At 37.0% G+C, this 14,747-nt stretch overlaps 1 protein-coding gene across 1 annotated transcript; it reads left to right on the forward strand.

Moving 5' to 3' along the window:
* Positions 1–349: 349 nt before the first annotated feature.
* On the forward strand, positions 350–5,724 carry LOC119724902. Its single transcript, XM_038196202.1, has 7 exons — positions 350–471; positions 1,558–1,865; positions 2,584–2,643; positions 3,068–3,217; positions 4,121–4,255; positions 4,497–4,581; positions 4,966–5,724. Exons 2-7 carry the CDS (start codon positions 1,587–1,589, stop codon positions 5,127–5,129), a joined length of 873 nt encoding a protein of 290 aa, XP_038052130.1. The 5' UTR covers positions 350–471; positions 1,558–1,586; the 3' UTR covers positions 5,130–5,724.
* The last annotated feature ends 9,023 nt before the right edge of the window (positions 5,725–14,747 follow it).

A 14,747-nucleotide genomic window follows, 5' to 3' on the forward strand; every position in this document is an offset into this window, starting at 1 on the left:
GACCCTGCCCCGCCCTGCCCCGCCCTGCACCCTGCCTTAATAAGCGTACGCCCACTATTGTACTTTTTGGGGGGGAGGTGGGGAATCCCCCTAAAGGTTTATTTACGGCATGGGCGTAGACACTTTTTATAGCTTCATGCTTTCATCAAACTGCATATTTCATCACGCTGGATGAAGATCTTACGAAAGATTAAAGAACCTGAAAATTTAGGATTTAAAAAAATGAAGAATAACATGTTTTTCTTGCAAAATGTATTGTAATGTAAGCGGGATTATTCGGAGATGACGTCAACCTATCAATTTTCAACGCTGGTTTTCCGAAATCACATATACTGTACGCGTGTACGTGCAAAGTACCAGTTTTCAATAAGTGACGACGCGAGATATCGCGGTCAGTTGTTTACGAGCAGAAATCTAGCTTTTAAAATACAATTTTCATCTAAAAGTTGACTTGTGTAAGCAATCTGATCGGTAAGTATGGGAATCAAAATATCCTAGAGTTACTTTTTGATATCTTTAGATTCGGGCGATCGTAATTTTGGTGATTAATTTGGAATTGGAGGCTTCAAAATTCAATTCGGCGGTGTTTACGTGCTGCCGAGATTTTGTCAAGTCGCCCCGCGCCATGGTTGTGTGTGCGTTTTGTGATGAAAGCCCTATATCATATTGCTGCATCCTAATCAGCTAGAGCTAGCAAGCTAGAGCTAGGTCTAGGTCTACGCCCATCGAAAATATGCGGGGACGTGCTAGACTTGGCCGTAACTCTGGAAGCCCCTTTTGGACACATCCTTAGACATTATTGTTAGAATCAACGCAGTCAATAGTCATGGCAGTCAATGGCAGTGGCTATTGTCATGGCAGCCGTAACGCGATTTTCAATTGTACTCGAACTACACAACGGTAAGTCTGAGTAACTAACTAGAACTCTACGAATTGCTTTTTTTAACATTTGGACATGGTCGGGCGATAGTCTTTGCCCGCGCCCGACCATGTCCAAATGTTAAAAAAAGTGATTCGTAGAGACTAGAGTCCTACTCCTAGTTAGTCCTAGTTAGTTACTCGGACTACGCAAGGGTCTGGTTCCCAGATGGCAGATGTTATATTAATAATACTATTTACGTAGTAGTTTTCACGTTAGGATCTTTGGCTGACATGGCTGAAAGAATATTGCATCCTGACCCCACTTCAGCAGTTGTGTACAAAATCTATGGAGAGTCAAGACAATTTTCTAAGTATTTCCTAACAAAATTGGAAATGTTTCTCAGTCCCAGATTCACGTCTTTTCAACATTTTTGCAATGACTGACCTTAATTGAGATGATAGGCCTATTCATCAAAAAAAAATATTACGGCTGTTGAAAATGGTGTTGCGGCTACCATAATAATATTAATACCCTCTGCGATTAATTTTATCATTTTGAAGAGAGTTAACCTTAGAAAATGTGACATTCTTACCAGTTTTGACAGTTGCAAAATGCAACTTTTTTTAACCTTGTTATCCTCATAAATGCAAATTGATGAAATTATGCCCTCTTTCCACAACATTAATCCTTCGTAGGAGGAGTCAAGTGACCGCCCAGAGCCACAATGACCACCCTGCACGCCGTGGACATGGGCGCCCAGACCCAAGTCGTCACCCACCACCAGCCCCAACAACAGCAGCAGCAAACCATCACCTACCAGACGGTGCATGCCCAGCCCCAGCAAGGCGGTAATGTCATGAGTAACTACAGCGGGGCCACGGCACGCCAGACCGGCTACGCGCAGGTGACGTGTGGAGTTCTGGCGGTTGCCATCGGAATCGCGGCCATCGTGTTGGAGTGCAGACTGTCGTATGTGTCTAGTCCCATCTGGAGTGGAATCGGGGTGAGAAAATTGGAACTCGTTTTTTTTTTTTTATTGAAAAGATGTCCCATCATACTGTCAATCAACAATAATACATCTGTCTTGAAATAGAGTTTAAAAAATTGTATCACTCATTATTGGAAATCCTGAGAATGCTCATTGCTGAAGTTTAGATTTAAATGGAATATACAACATTTGCTTTTGCTGCAATTTTCAGAAACAAATGGATTTGGAGGATTAATGTGCTGTAGAAAAATGGTTGAATTAGCTTGTTTCATGTTTTGGGTTCGGAGATGCTGGGATATCTAAGAAAATCAACCATGTTCTTGTTGTCTGGTTCCCTGACCCCACTTAAGATGAGACCTTGCAAATTAAAGACTTTGGGGATTTGTAAGGTCAGAGAATCAATCTAAGCAGGCTTGTATACCTTCACAGATGTGTAATCAATTGCGAAGAAAATGCGGAATAACTAAATATGAAAAATTAGGAGCAATTTTTGAAAAAAGCCAGTTTTCTCCAACGGAGGTCCGCCGACCATTGTTGGAAAAATACCAGTTTTCTTGAAAATTTCAGCACACCAGGAGCCATGATTTTACAGGATGCTTTTAGATTGTCATTCACTTACAGACCAGTATTTCATTATAATTTGATTATTTTGTTTTTTAATGCTTGAAAATGTTGTTTATTGCATCCTGATAACATCTTTTGTTTCTCTTTTTTTTTTAACAAATTGTTTCAGTTCTTCGTTGTGGCCGGTATTCTCGGCATCGCATCTGCTGCCAACCAAAACAACTGCGTGGTAAGAAAATGTGTTTACCTTTTTTAAACGAGAAACTGGCTTAGCATGAAGCAAACATATTATGCTAGGTCTGTTTCATTCTCTGAACGTCAGTTCCGCGATTGGATTCAATATCGGTTTCACCCTCTACGTTCATCAACACTGTATACTCGGTCTTGTCCGAGGGTTTGCAAGAAAAAATTCACAAGCTTACTCAAATGGGACTTGAACCCACGACCTCCTGCTTACTAGTGCAGATGTCTTACCACTCGACCACTGAGCTTGCCAGGGTCGGTTGCCGGTTCGAATCTGATATAACAAATACCACAATCAAACTAATTATAGGGTTGAATTTTCATCGTGAGATGTACATTTATTGGGTTTTGCCCGTCACCGATGTATTTTTACGTACAAATAATTGTCGCCTGGCCTGTTCTGTTACTAGATCGTCGGTCATCTGGTTATGTCCATCCTGGCGTCTCTTGCCGCGTTCCAGATGATGATCATGCTGATCATAGCCGCACTGACAGAGTACAAGAACTGCCGGTACGAATACAACATCTATGGACCCTACCAAAGAAACTGCGACAACTATGTAAGTCTTTGGGAACCTGCGATGACCCATCTTCGGGATGGGGGGGGGGGGGTAACCTGCTCAAAGCGCTAGTTTGTGCAAACTATTCACAACTAATTTTTGTCTAAAACTGCACAAACACAACCTTTTAGCGTCAGGCGTCTTCAGCAACTGTGCAGGCATGCAGATTTCCTCAGATCCGCAGATTTCTTCGTTTTTTTTAACTTCTCGTGAATGCCATATACAAATTGAAACTAGAAAGCACTCAGAGAGCACACACCTTGCCAAGGCGAAGCAATTTCCTGCCTTTACACACAGCAGAAAGCACAAACGTGGTTTCTAAAACAAATCCTTAAACACAAACATTTTGTAGTTTACATGTTAATGCCTGTGTTTGTCTACCTTTCCACTCCCCCATTGTATGAAATGGTCTAGTCCATTGACCTGTGTGGTTTGATAAGGTGGGTGATAAGGCACACAGGGTCACCGGGTCAGTGCCACGCACACAAAGCTGGTCACACAGGTGAAAGTTTTCCATATGATGGGTGAAAAATCCTTTACAAAAAAATCCTGCATCCAGACACAGTTCCGGATCACTTCTAAAATCTAATCGATTTGTAAATTTCTACAAAGGACCACCCCTAAAAAAAAATAACATGAAAATCCGTTCTCGACTTTTCGAGTTATCCTATTCACAGTCAAACCAACGCCGCTGAAAATATAATCACCTGGGCGGAGGTATAAACACTGTACAAAGTCTTGTGTGGTTTGGAATTTCCTCGGTTTTTATCTAAATTCGCAGCTGCATGCCTGTCTATCCCAATGGTCTCCCCCAACTCTCCTATTGTAACCGTTGAGGGGGTACTTGTGCACAGAGCTCGTACCTCACCATTTATGTTCTCCTGTCTCCTTGTCGTTGCTCAGTACTATGGCCGCATCGCTGTGGACAGCATTGGCGGTGTGGTCGCGCTGGTGGAGTTCGTCGTGGCCATCATTGCGTCTGCCATCTGCTGCCGTGGTAGCTGTGGCTCTGGAACCATTGCTAGCCAGCAGACCGTGGTAAGTAATAACAAGCTGCTGAAAAAAGAAGGAATGTGTCTGAAATAACGTGTCCATTTCATAGCGAGTTAGAGTGGAAGCCATTCGTGTACACACTTGTACGTGTAGATGACATGACCGTAGAAAATCGGAAACCTTGCTTGACTTAACTCTGAATACCTTAAATTTGTTTATCCGTTCCCTTGAGATTTGACTGAAGGGGAGTTTATGTTAATTTATTTTATTTCATTTGTACTTGCAGGTGCACCACTATGTACCCAACCAGGGCAACGTGACCATCATGACCAACCCCCAGCCCTACGGACAGGCCGCGCCTCAACAACAGGGTAAGCTCTCGCATTACACAGTATACTTGACGATGTTGAAAAGCGACTGTAAAGTCTTGGAAAGAAGGCAGGGTTTCGAATATGAAAGGAAAATTACGGGGCACAATGACGACGAAACAATATGCAAAAATGAAGATGGCGATAGTGCTAGCTCACGTGCAGTGCACAGGAACAAACAAAAGTGGGTTGATTTACGCAGCATCAAATGAAAAATGGGCGAGGATTATTTCTCTCAAAATAAACTTGGAATCTTGAAAGCAAGTAAGGAAGGTTGCTTAGGGTTGCAGATGTTGAATTGATACCAAAAAGTTCAGAACTGGAGAGGCAGAGGGTGCTAAACTTCGCAAATTAATCTTATTTTTATGTCTTCCGCTTGTTTTCTAGGCTACGTCCAGCAGCCACACCCAATGGCCCCGCCCCAGGGCTACTCCAACCAGGCTTTCAGCCACGGTCCCCAGACCTCCCAGGGTGCCCCGCCCATCCACGCTCCCCCGCCCTACAACTACGCCGAGGAGAAGGGCAAAGGAATGCCCATCGCGGAGGCTTAAAGACAAACGACGTGAACACGTCGAGAACACAACTCAATCCAGAAAAGGTAGCACGAGTAACCTCTAAACTCGATTAAAAAAAAAACTCATAAAATTATATCAACATTACGAGCCAATGATTTTCCTTTTCCGAATGTCCAGTTTTCCGTTTTAAGAAATTCTTCAGGCGCGTTTCAAAAAATTAACAAGGGTTAAAATAAGTCTTTAAGGTTTCATCATGTGTTCACAATTTGAGAAAATCTTAAATCTTGTTGCAAAACGTGAAAAGGGTTAAAAACAGTATTTAAACTTTCATCATGTGTTTTTCAGTAACTAAACAAAAATATTTTGTCACTAGATTTTGCTTCAAAAGTGAAATGCATATTTCTGCTAAGAATTTGACCAATTCGTACTAAAACTGTTCAATGTTATGTTTTGAACTCTACTGTGCAAATGCACTCTAAACTTTGTGCACAAAAATTCCTTCATCGGTCAAAATGAAGAAAACGCACCAATAGTGAAGGACCATTTCGCTGGTACTCATTCATTATTTACAAGGTGAACAGTGGTTAGGAACCAGTGAAGTGTCCTTCACGCAACTTGTTAGCTGGTGCAATTTTTTTTTTTTTTTTTCAAATGAATTCCGTAAGATTTTTCTTCCAAAAGTGTTTTTAATAAATTCCATCCATTTTATTGTACGAACTGGAAAATCATTCGGCTCAACAAATGGTAAAATTATCAAAATCATTTAAGCTGTTACACAAGACAAAAATGATCAAACTGCCGATAGGTGCCAAAATAAAAATGAGATAAATAAAATTTATATTAAGATATATCAACCAACTCATGACTAATTTCGGAAATTGAAACATATTTTCCAAAAATGATTTCACTTTCAGAATTTGAGCAGCTAATAATATTAAAAATTTAAAAGTGCACAATAATTAATATATTCTATTCCACAAAACGTAAGTACTTTCATCCAGTAATTTTGAGCACTTGTAATTTAAGAAATGCACTCGGGAAGAGTTCCATACCTGGGCATCACTTGACACCCTGTGCACAAACCCTATGGGACTGGTCTGAAAAATTCCAAGTGTTTCTCAGTTAATGCTTCAGTTTTCCCTGCTAAATTTGACTTTTTAGGATGTTATCGCTTTCTGATGGCTGATAGGTCACTGCAGGGAAAAATTGGCGATGTCCGTGTATGGAATTCTTTCCATGCACTCAAATTCACCATCAGAATATTTGGGGGGATTTTGGTTTTAAAGCAGGGTTTTTGTGGTTGAGAAGTAAAAGGTATCTTTTTTTTGTCTTTTTTTATTTATTCTTGAGCACATTACAGAGCAGTACATGTATGTACATGTAGTATATGTATGTACAGAAAAAAAACATTCAAAAGAAATAAACAAACGAACAAAGTGGGACCACAAACCAAACATGCCAAATGTTTTGCCACAAACCAAACCGTTTGCCACAAACCAAAACAATTATTTCTTGGAAAATATATTCATTAAGTTCAATTTGTGCGCTGTTTTGTGTTTTGTTTAGTTTGTGTTGACAAAGATATTAAAATTTAATTACCCAGACTTTGTTTTATTTATAGTGATACATTAGTGTACCAAGTACTCAGATGAATGTGTGTATGATATCGGCAAAAGTGTATCACCGTTTTTATCCTCATGCGAGGTTTGCAGTTGTCATTTTTAACTGAATCTTAAAAGATTGCTTTGTTTTTAGACTTAACATAGAGATTACAGTGTATGTATTGGCAGAGGCTAGACTTCAGTATTCTTTCATATTTTCTTTTGTGAAACCAGTCTATTTTAACAATTTAAAAATTTAAAAAGTACATTTTAGGACCTGTTTTCATTTTGTCAAGGTTTTTGTTTGGCAAGTTGCAAAAGGACAAACAAACTTTATGGTACTACTGAATTTAAACGCTGGGTCAGGCAAATCATTTTATTTTCAGATAGATCTGTCCACATTTGATTTGAGTAAAAAGTTTCACTTACAGAACATCTCAAATTACTTTTGAAACCAAAGAAGTATTTATTGAAATTGAAACATTTTGCCTATTTATGTCTTTTTTTTAACACATTCACTTATGTCAGTTGAACACAAAGAATTTCCATGTGGAAGGTGGGGAATTTTAGGGGCGGGGCATTAAAAGCATTCCAGGGGGGAATTTTCTAAAAAACAAAATTTTCAGAGTATTCGCCAAATCACATCCCAAGTACCATTGAGGTTTGTGAGTTGAAAAGTGCTGTATAACATATTTATCCTACATATATTTGTTATCCTAAAAAAAAATTAGCAAAGTACAATATTATTTATTAAAGAAAACTATAAAAACATGCCAAGGCTCGATATTGTTTTTAAAGTTAGAAAACAGGAGTATTCTCATTCAGTATTTGAAATCAAAGTAGTTGGGACTAGTGCCGCATGAACAAAGACATTGACTAATGTGAATATCCCCAACACAGGGCTGGATAGCTCAGTTGGTAGAGCACCGGAACGGCAATCCAGAGGTCGCAGGTTCAAACCCCGCTCCGGTCAATTTCTTTGTTCATTGTTTTATTTTCAAAAGAAAAATAAGTTTTTATCTTTTATCCTGGTACAATTATTGTGGATTTTATTTTCTGTCTTCTGAAATACCATTTCTATATTTGTGTCCTAACTTATTGAGAAAAAAACAGTACTTGTCCACTTTTTTAACAAGAAAGACTTATCTTTAATTTTTTGAAAGCAAATTTCTTCCAAGTGTCGTTTAATTTCATAGGTTCAGCATCTTAGAAAAAATTAATTTCAAAGCGATTTTAGATAACAAAATGAGATTCCTTCTTCTTGCCGGTTTTAATGCTTAAAATATTGATTATGAACATGCCAACTTTGAGTGAGAGCAGAGAGTGAGAATTTGGCATTGGAGCTTGATCAGAAATAAAGCGAGCGCAAAGCCCTTACGGAGTGGGTTCCAGGGACTGCTTCAGGGTCCCGGAAAATTTTGGATTCTAGACGCGCTGTGGTGTGATCTGAGGCAATTTCTGAGGCAATTATAACCAATTTCTTTTAGCAAAAGATCATTATTTAAACATCATTTTCAAGTTTTTTTCTAAGTAGGTTTGTGTGCCAGCATCTTTAAAAAAGAAAAGAAAAGGATTTTATGGTATCAAGTTGGTGTTGACACTTGAGAGTGCTGTGTATAATATATTTACTCAGTTGCACAACTTGGCTCAATTTCATGAAAGCGAACCACAGAAATCATGCGCTAATGTTCACCATTCTGTGCGTGCTGTGCATGCGTAGGAATTGTGTTTGTCTTTGATGTCCCCTCAGGGCCACTGTACTGTATTTATCTCTGCATTCATGAGCATAGCCTCCTGAAATTTACTAAAACTGCAAAAATGTGTTTATCGGTAAGCAATTAATGAAATTGGGCCATGTTAGCTTTAAAGCAAGAGGTATAATGTATTCAATATCATATTTTACTGCACACAAGATATTTTTGGCAGTTAGTGTGTGCATGTACTGAGAGCCTGTAATTTTGGTACTATCATGGTGAAATGTATTTTCAGTACATATTTACTGTACGTGAAATATTCCTAGAGTTGGTTTCAGTGTGGGTATGTAGTCTGGTTACCAGACCGAAAGTTTCTGACTATTTCTGACAAATTTCTTGTCAGAATATTCGGAATCTTTGGTCTGGGAACCAGACTATGTGAACCAGACTATGTGGGTATGTTATAGTATACACGTCAGAAAATACTTGGAGTAATGACAGAATGTCACAAATTCAAAATGAAATAAATGCAACATTGCCTTTTGGATTCCGAGCACAAATACCCCCTCAACGCTTACGAAGATAGAGTTGGGGGACAACTGGGAGCAACCTTGTCCCCTGGACCTATGTTATTTCAACCTCATTTCCAATAGTGGGAGCATACTGCACGACACGAGGTTGAACTACTACGTGCTCGTGCAACACGCAAATTCAGAATTAAATTTGGTCATGCATATTTTGCGCCATACATGCACTAACCAGTATGCACACGCGTTGTGTCCCCCCAATGCATGAGCGCCCTCAAAAAGGGAGCACCATGCCCCATCTATACTACTGCACGGAGTCGAGAAGTCGCTTGAATATAAAACAAGAACTTAGAACATATCTCAAGAAATATTCTGTTGACTGAGTTTCTATCAAGAAAGGTTTTAAGCTGATAACGCTTGGTTTGTAAAGGTGTATTGTATACATTTATCTTGCCGAAAGGACAGAAAAGGCTGCGCATATTTTGTGCTGGTAACTGCTAAATAAAGCACCAAAAATAATTCAAAACGGTCTCTGTGTTTACGTTTCTCACTTAAGTTAAGAGTATATGCGTGCTGTCGTTAAATATGCTGTTAATTTCGATTTGCAAAACATTTGAGTTATTGGGAAAAATTGGGGGAAAAAATAAGAAAAATAGCTGTATACATGACTTCTTGCTTAATCTTTGCCTCAAAAAAAGGAGATTTTTTTTAATATTAATAGGTAAATATGTATTTTTTGGGGGGGGTGGGGGCAACTTTACCATACCTTTTAAGTAAGGTTAACCTTACCTTTTATGAAATTTGGCCAAAAAAATGAATTTCTTCTTAATGACACATAATCCCAAAATCGAGTGAATTTCTTCATGAAGACATAATCTGTCCCGAAATCGATTTGGAATGTGTTTTGGGGTCCCTTATGAGTCTTTCTAGGGAGTTTGGAGCAATTTCATTTTTTGACAAAAATTTACCAAAAAATGCAAGGGGTGCACCTTACTTTTTTTTTAAATTTGGCCCAAAAAAATGAATTTCTTCATAATGACATACTCTGTCACGAAATCGAGTTGCAATGTGTTTTAGGGTCCCTTAGTAGTCTTTCTAGGAAGTTTGGAGCAATTTCATTTTTTAATTAAAATTGACAAAAAATGCAAGGGGTTAACCTTACTTTTTTATGAAATTTAGCCAAAAAATGAATTTCTTCAAAATGACATAATCTGTCCCGAAATCGAGTTGCAATGTGTTTTGGGGTCCCTTATGAGTCTTTCTAGGAAGTTTGGAGCAATTTCATTTTTTGACAAAAATTGACAAAAAATGTAAGGGGTTAACCTTACTTTTTTATCATAAATTTGGCCAAAAAATGAATTTCTTCAAAATGACATAATCTGTCCCGAAATCGAGTTGGAATGTGTTTTAGGGTCTCTTAGGAGTCTTTCTAGGAAGTTTTGAACAATTTCATTTTTTGACAAAAATTGACAAAAAAATGCAAGGGTTAGCCTTACTTTTTTTATGAAATTTGGCCCCCAAAAATGAATTTCTTCATGATGACATAATTTGCCCCGAAATCGAGTTGCAGTGTGTTTTAGGGTCCCCTAGGAGCCTTTCTAGGAAGTTTGGAGCAATTTCATTTTTTGACAAAAATTGACAAAAAATGCAAGGGGTTAACCTTACTTTTTATGAAATTTGGCACCCCAAAAATTAATTTCTTCATAATGACATAATCTGTCCCGAAATCGAGTTGCAATGTGTTTTAGGGTCCCCTAGGAGTCTTTCTAGGAAGTTTGGAGCAATTTCATTTTTTAATTAAAATTGACAAAAAATGCAAGGGGTTAACCTTACTTTTTTATGAAATTTAGCCAAAAAATGAATTTCTTCAAAATGACATAATCTGTCCCGAAATCGAGTTGCAATGTGTTTTTGGGTCCCTTATGAGTCTTTCTAGGAAGTTTGGAGCAATTTCATTTTTTGACAAAAATTGACAAAAAATGTAAGGGGTTAACCTTACTTTTTTATCATAAATTTGGCCAAAAAATGAATTTCTTCAAAATGACATAATCTGTCCCGAAATCGAGTTGGAATGTGTTTTAGGGTCCCTTAGGAGTCTTTCTAGGAAGTTTTGAACAATTTCATTTTTTGACAAAAATTGACAAAAAAATGCAAAGGGTTAGCCTTACTTTTTTTATGAAATTTGGCCCCCAAAAATGAATTTCTTCATGATGACATAATCTGTCCCGAAATCGATTTGCAATGTGTTTTAGGGTCCCTTAGTAGTCTTTCTAGGAAGTTTGGAGCAATTTCATTTTTTGACAAAAATTGACAAAAAATGCAAGGGGTTCACCTTACTTTTTTATGAATTTTACCCCCCAAAATGAGTTTCTTCATAAAGAAATAATGTGTACCGAAATCGAGTTGCAATGTGTTTTAGGGTCCCTTATGAGTCTTTCTATGAAGTTTGGAGCAATTTCACTTTTTGACCAAAATTGACAAAAAATGCAAGGGGTTAACCTTACTTTTTTATGAAATTTGGCCAAAAAATGAATTTCTTCATAATGATATTATATATCCCCAAATCGAGTTGCAATGTGTTTTAGGGTCCCTTATGAGTCTTTCTAGGAAGTTTGGAGCAATTTCATTTTTTGACCAAAATTGACAAAAAATGCAAGGGGTTAACCTTACTTTTTATGAAATTTGGCACCCCAAAAATTAATTTCTTCATAATGACATAATCTGTCCCGAAATCGATTTGCAATGTGTTTTAGGGTCCCCTAGGAGTCTTTCTAGGAAGTTTGGAGCAATTTCATTTTTTTACAAAAATTGACAAAAAATGCAAGGGGTTAACCTTACTTTTTATGAAATTTGGCACCCCAAAAATTAATTTCTTCATGATGACATAATCTGTCCCGAAATCGATTTGCAGTGTGTTTTAGGGTCCCCTAGGAGCCTTTCTAGGAAGTTTGGAGCAATTTCATTTTTTGACAAAAATTGACAAAAAATGCAAGGGGTTAACCTTACTTTTTATGAAATTTGGCACCCCAAAAATTAATTTCTTCATAATGACATAATCTGTCCCGAAATCGAGTTGCAATGTGTTTTAGGGTCCCCTAGGAGTCTTTCTAGGAAGTTTGGAGCAATTTCATTTTTTAATTAAAATTGACAAAAAATGCAAGGGGTTAACCTTACTTTTTTATGAAATTTAGCCAAAAAATGAATTTCTTCAAAATGACATAATCTGTCCCGAAATCGAGTTGCAATGTGTTTTTGGGTCCCTTATGAGTCTTTCTAGGAAGTTTGGAGCAATTTCATTTTTTGACAAAAATTGACAAAAAATGTAAGGGGTTAACCTTACTTTTTTATCATAAATTTGGCCAAAAAATAAATTTCTTCAAAATGACATAATCTGTCCCGAAATCGAGTTGGAATGTGTTTTAGGGTCCCTTAGGAGTCTTTCTAGGAAGTTTTGAACAATTTCATTTTTTGACAAAAATTGACAAAAAAATGCAAAGGGTTAGCCTTACTTTTTTTATGAAATTTGGCCCCCAAAAATGAATTTCTTCATGATGACATAATCTGTCCCGAAATCGATTTGCAATGTGTTTTAGGGTCCCTTAGTAGTCTTTCTAGGAAGTTTGGAGCAATTTCATTTTTTGACAAAAATTGACAAAAAATGCAAGGGGTTCACCTTACTTTTTTATGAATTTTACCCCCCAAAATGAGTTTCTTCATAAAGAAATAATGTGTACCGAAATCGAGTTGCAATGTGTTTTAGGGTCCCTTATGAGTCTTTCTATGAAGTTTGGAGCAATTTCACTTTTTGACCAAAATTGACAAAAAATGCAAGGGGTTAACCTTACTTTTTTATGAAATTTGGCCAAAAAATGAATTTCTTCATAATGATATTATATATCCCCAAATCGAGTTGCAATGTGTTTTAGGGTCCCTTATGAGTCTTTCTAGGAAGTTTGGAGCAATTTCATTTTTTGACCAAAATTGACAAAAAATGCAAGGGGTTAACCTTACTTTTTATGAAATTTGGCACCCCAAAAATTAATTTCTTCATAATGACATAATCTGTCCCGAAATCGATTTGCAATGTGTTTTAGGGTCCCCTAGGAGTCTTTCTAGGAAGTTTGGAGCAATTTCATTTTTTTACAAAAATTGACAAAAAATGCAAGGGGTTAACCTTACTTTTTATGAAATTTGGCACCCCAAAAATTAATTTCTTCATGATGACATAATCTGTCCCGAAATCGATTTGCAGTGTGTTTTAGGGTCCCCTAGGAGCCTTTCTAGGAAGTTTGGAGCAATTTCATTTTTTGACAAAAATTGACAAAAAATGCAAGGGGTTAACCTTACTTTTTATGAAATTTGGCACCCCAAAAATTAATTTCTTCATAATGACATAATCTGTCCCGAAATCGAGTTGCAATGTGTTTTAGGGTCCCCTAGGAGTCTTTCTAGGAAGTTTGGAGCAATTTCATTTTTTAATTAAAATTGACAAAAAATGCAAGGGGTTAACCTTACTTTTTTATGAAATTTAGCCAAAAAATGAATTTCTTCAAAATGACATAATCTGTCCCGAAATCGAGTTGCAATGTGTTTTTGGGTCCCTTATGAGTCTTTCTAGGAAGTTTGGAGCAATTTCATTTTTTGACAAAAATTGACAAAAAATGTAAGGGGTTAACCTTACTTTTTTATCATAAATTTGGCCAAAAAATGAATTTCTTCAAAATGACATAATCTGTCCCGAAATCGAGTTGGAATGTGTTTTAGGGTCCCTTAGGAGTCTTTCTAGGAAGTTTTGAACAATTTCATTTTTTGACAAAAATTGACAAAAAAATGCAAAGGGTTAGCCTTACTTTTTTTATGAAATTTGGCCCCCAAAAATGAATTTCTTCATGATGACATAATCTGTCCCGAAATCGATTTGCAATGTGTTTTAGGGTCCCTTAGTAGTCTTTCTAGGAAGTTTGGAGCAATTTCATTTTTTGACAAAAATTGACAAAAAATGCAAGGGGTTCACCTTACTTTTTTATGAATTTTACCCCCCAAAATGAGTTTCTTCATAAAGAAATAATGTGTACCGAAATCGAGTTGCAATGTGTTTTAGGGTCCCTTATGAGTCTTTCTATGAAGTTTGGAGCAATTTCACTTTTTGACCAAAATTGACAAAAAATGCAAGGGGTTAACCTTACTTTTTTATGAAATTTGGCCAAAAAATGAATTTCTTCATAATGATATTATATATCCCCAAATCGAGTTGCAATGTGTTTTAGGGTCCCTTATGAGTCTTTCTAGGAAGTTTGGAGCAATTTCATTTTTTGACCAAAATTGACAAAAAATGCAAGGGGTTAACCTTACTTTTTTATGAAACTTGGCCAAAAAAATGAATTTCTTCATAATGACATAATTTATCCTGAAATCGAGTTGCAATGTGTTTTAGGGTCCCTTACGAGTCTTTCTAGGATGTTTGGAGCAATTTAATTTTTTGACCAAAATTGACAAAAATGCAAGGGGTTAACCTTACCTTTTTTATGAAATTTGGGCCCCCCCCCCCCCCAAAAATGTATTTTTTCATAATGACATAATCTGTCCCGAAATCGAGTTGGAATGTGTTTTAGGGGCCCTTAGGAGTCTTTCTAGGAATTTTGGAGCAATTTCATTTTTTTGACAAAAATTGACAAAAAATGCAAGGGGTTAACCTTACATTTTTTTAAATGAAATTTGGCCTAAAAAAACCTTAATTTCTTCGTCATCACATATCCATCCCGAAATCGAGTTGCAATGTGTTGGAGGGTCCCTTTGGAATCTTTCCAGGACGTTAAGAGCAATTTTATTTTT

The sequence above is a fragment of the Patiria miniata genome, unplaced genomic scaffold (genome assembly GCF_015706575.1).
Source record: "Patiria miniata isolate m_02_andy unplaced genomic scaffold, ASM1570657v1 HiC_scaffold_18, whole genome shotgun sequence".
Taxonomy (NCBI): domain Eukaryota; kingdom Metazoa; phylum Echinodermata; class Asteroidea; order Valvatida; family Asterinidae; genus Patiria; species Patiria miniata.

Excerpts from the sequence above, each read along its gene's own strand:
- LOC119724902 (XM_038196202.1), top strand. The coding sequence starts at position 1,587 with ATGACCACCCTGCACGCCGTGGACATGGGCGCCCAGACCCAAGTCGTC. Across the intron at positions 4,256-4,496 it reads TTGCTAGCCAGCAGACCGTG|GTGCACCACTATGTACCCAA; the intron begins GTAAGTAATAAC and ends TTGTACTTGCAG. Across the intron at positions 4,582-4,965 it reads GGCCGCGCCTCAACAACAGG|GCTACGTCCAGCAGCCACAC; the intron begins GTAAGCTCTCGC and ends CTTGTTTTCTAG.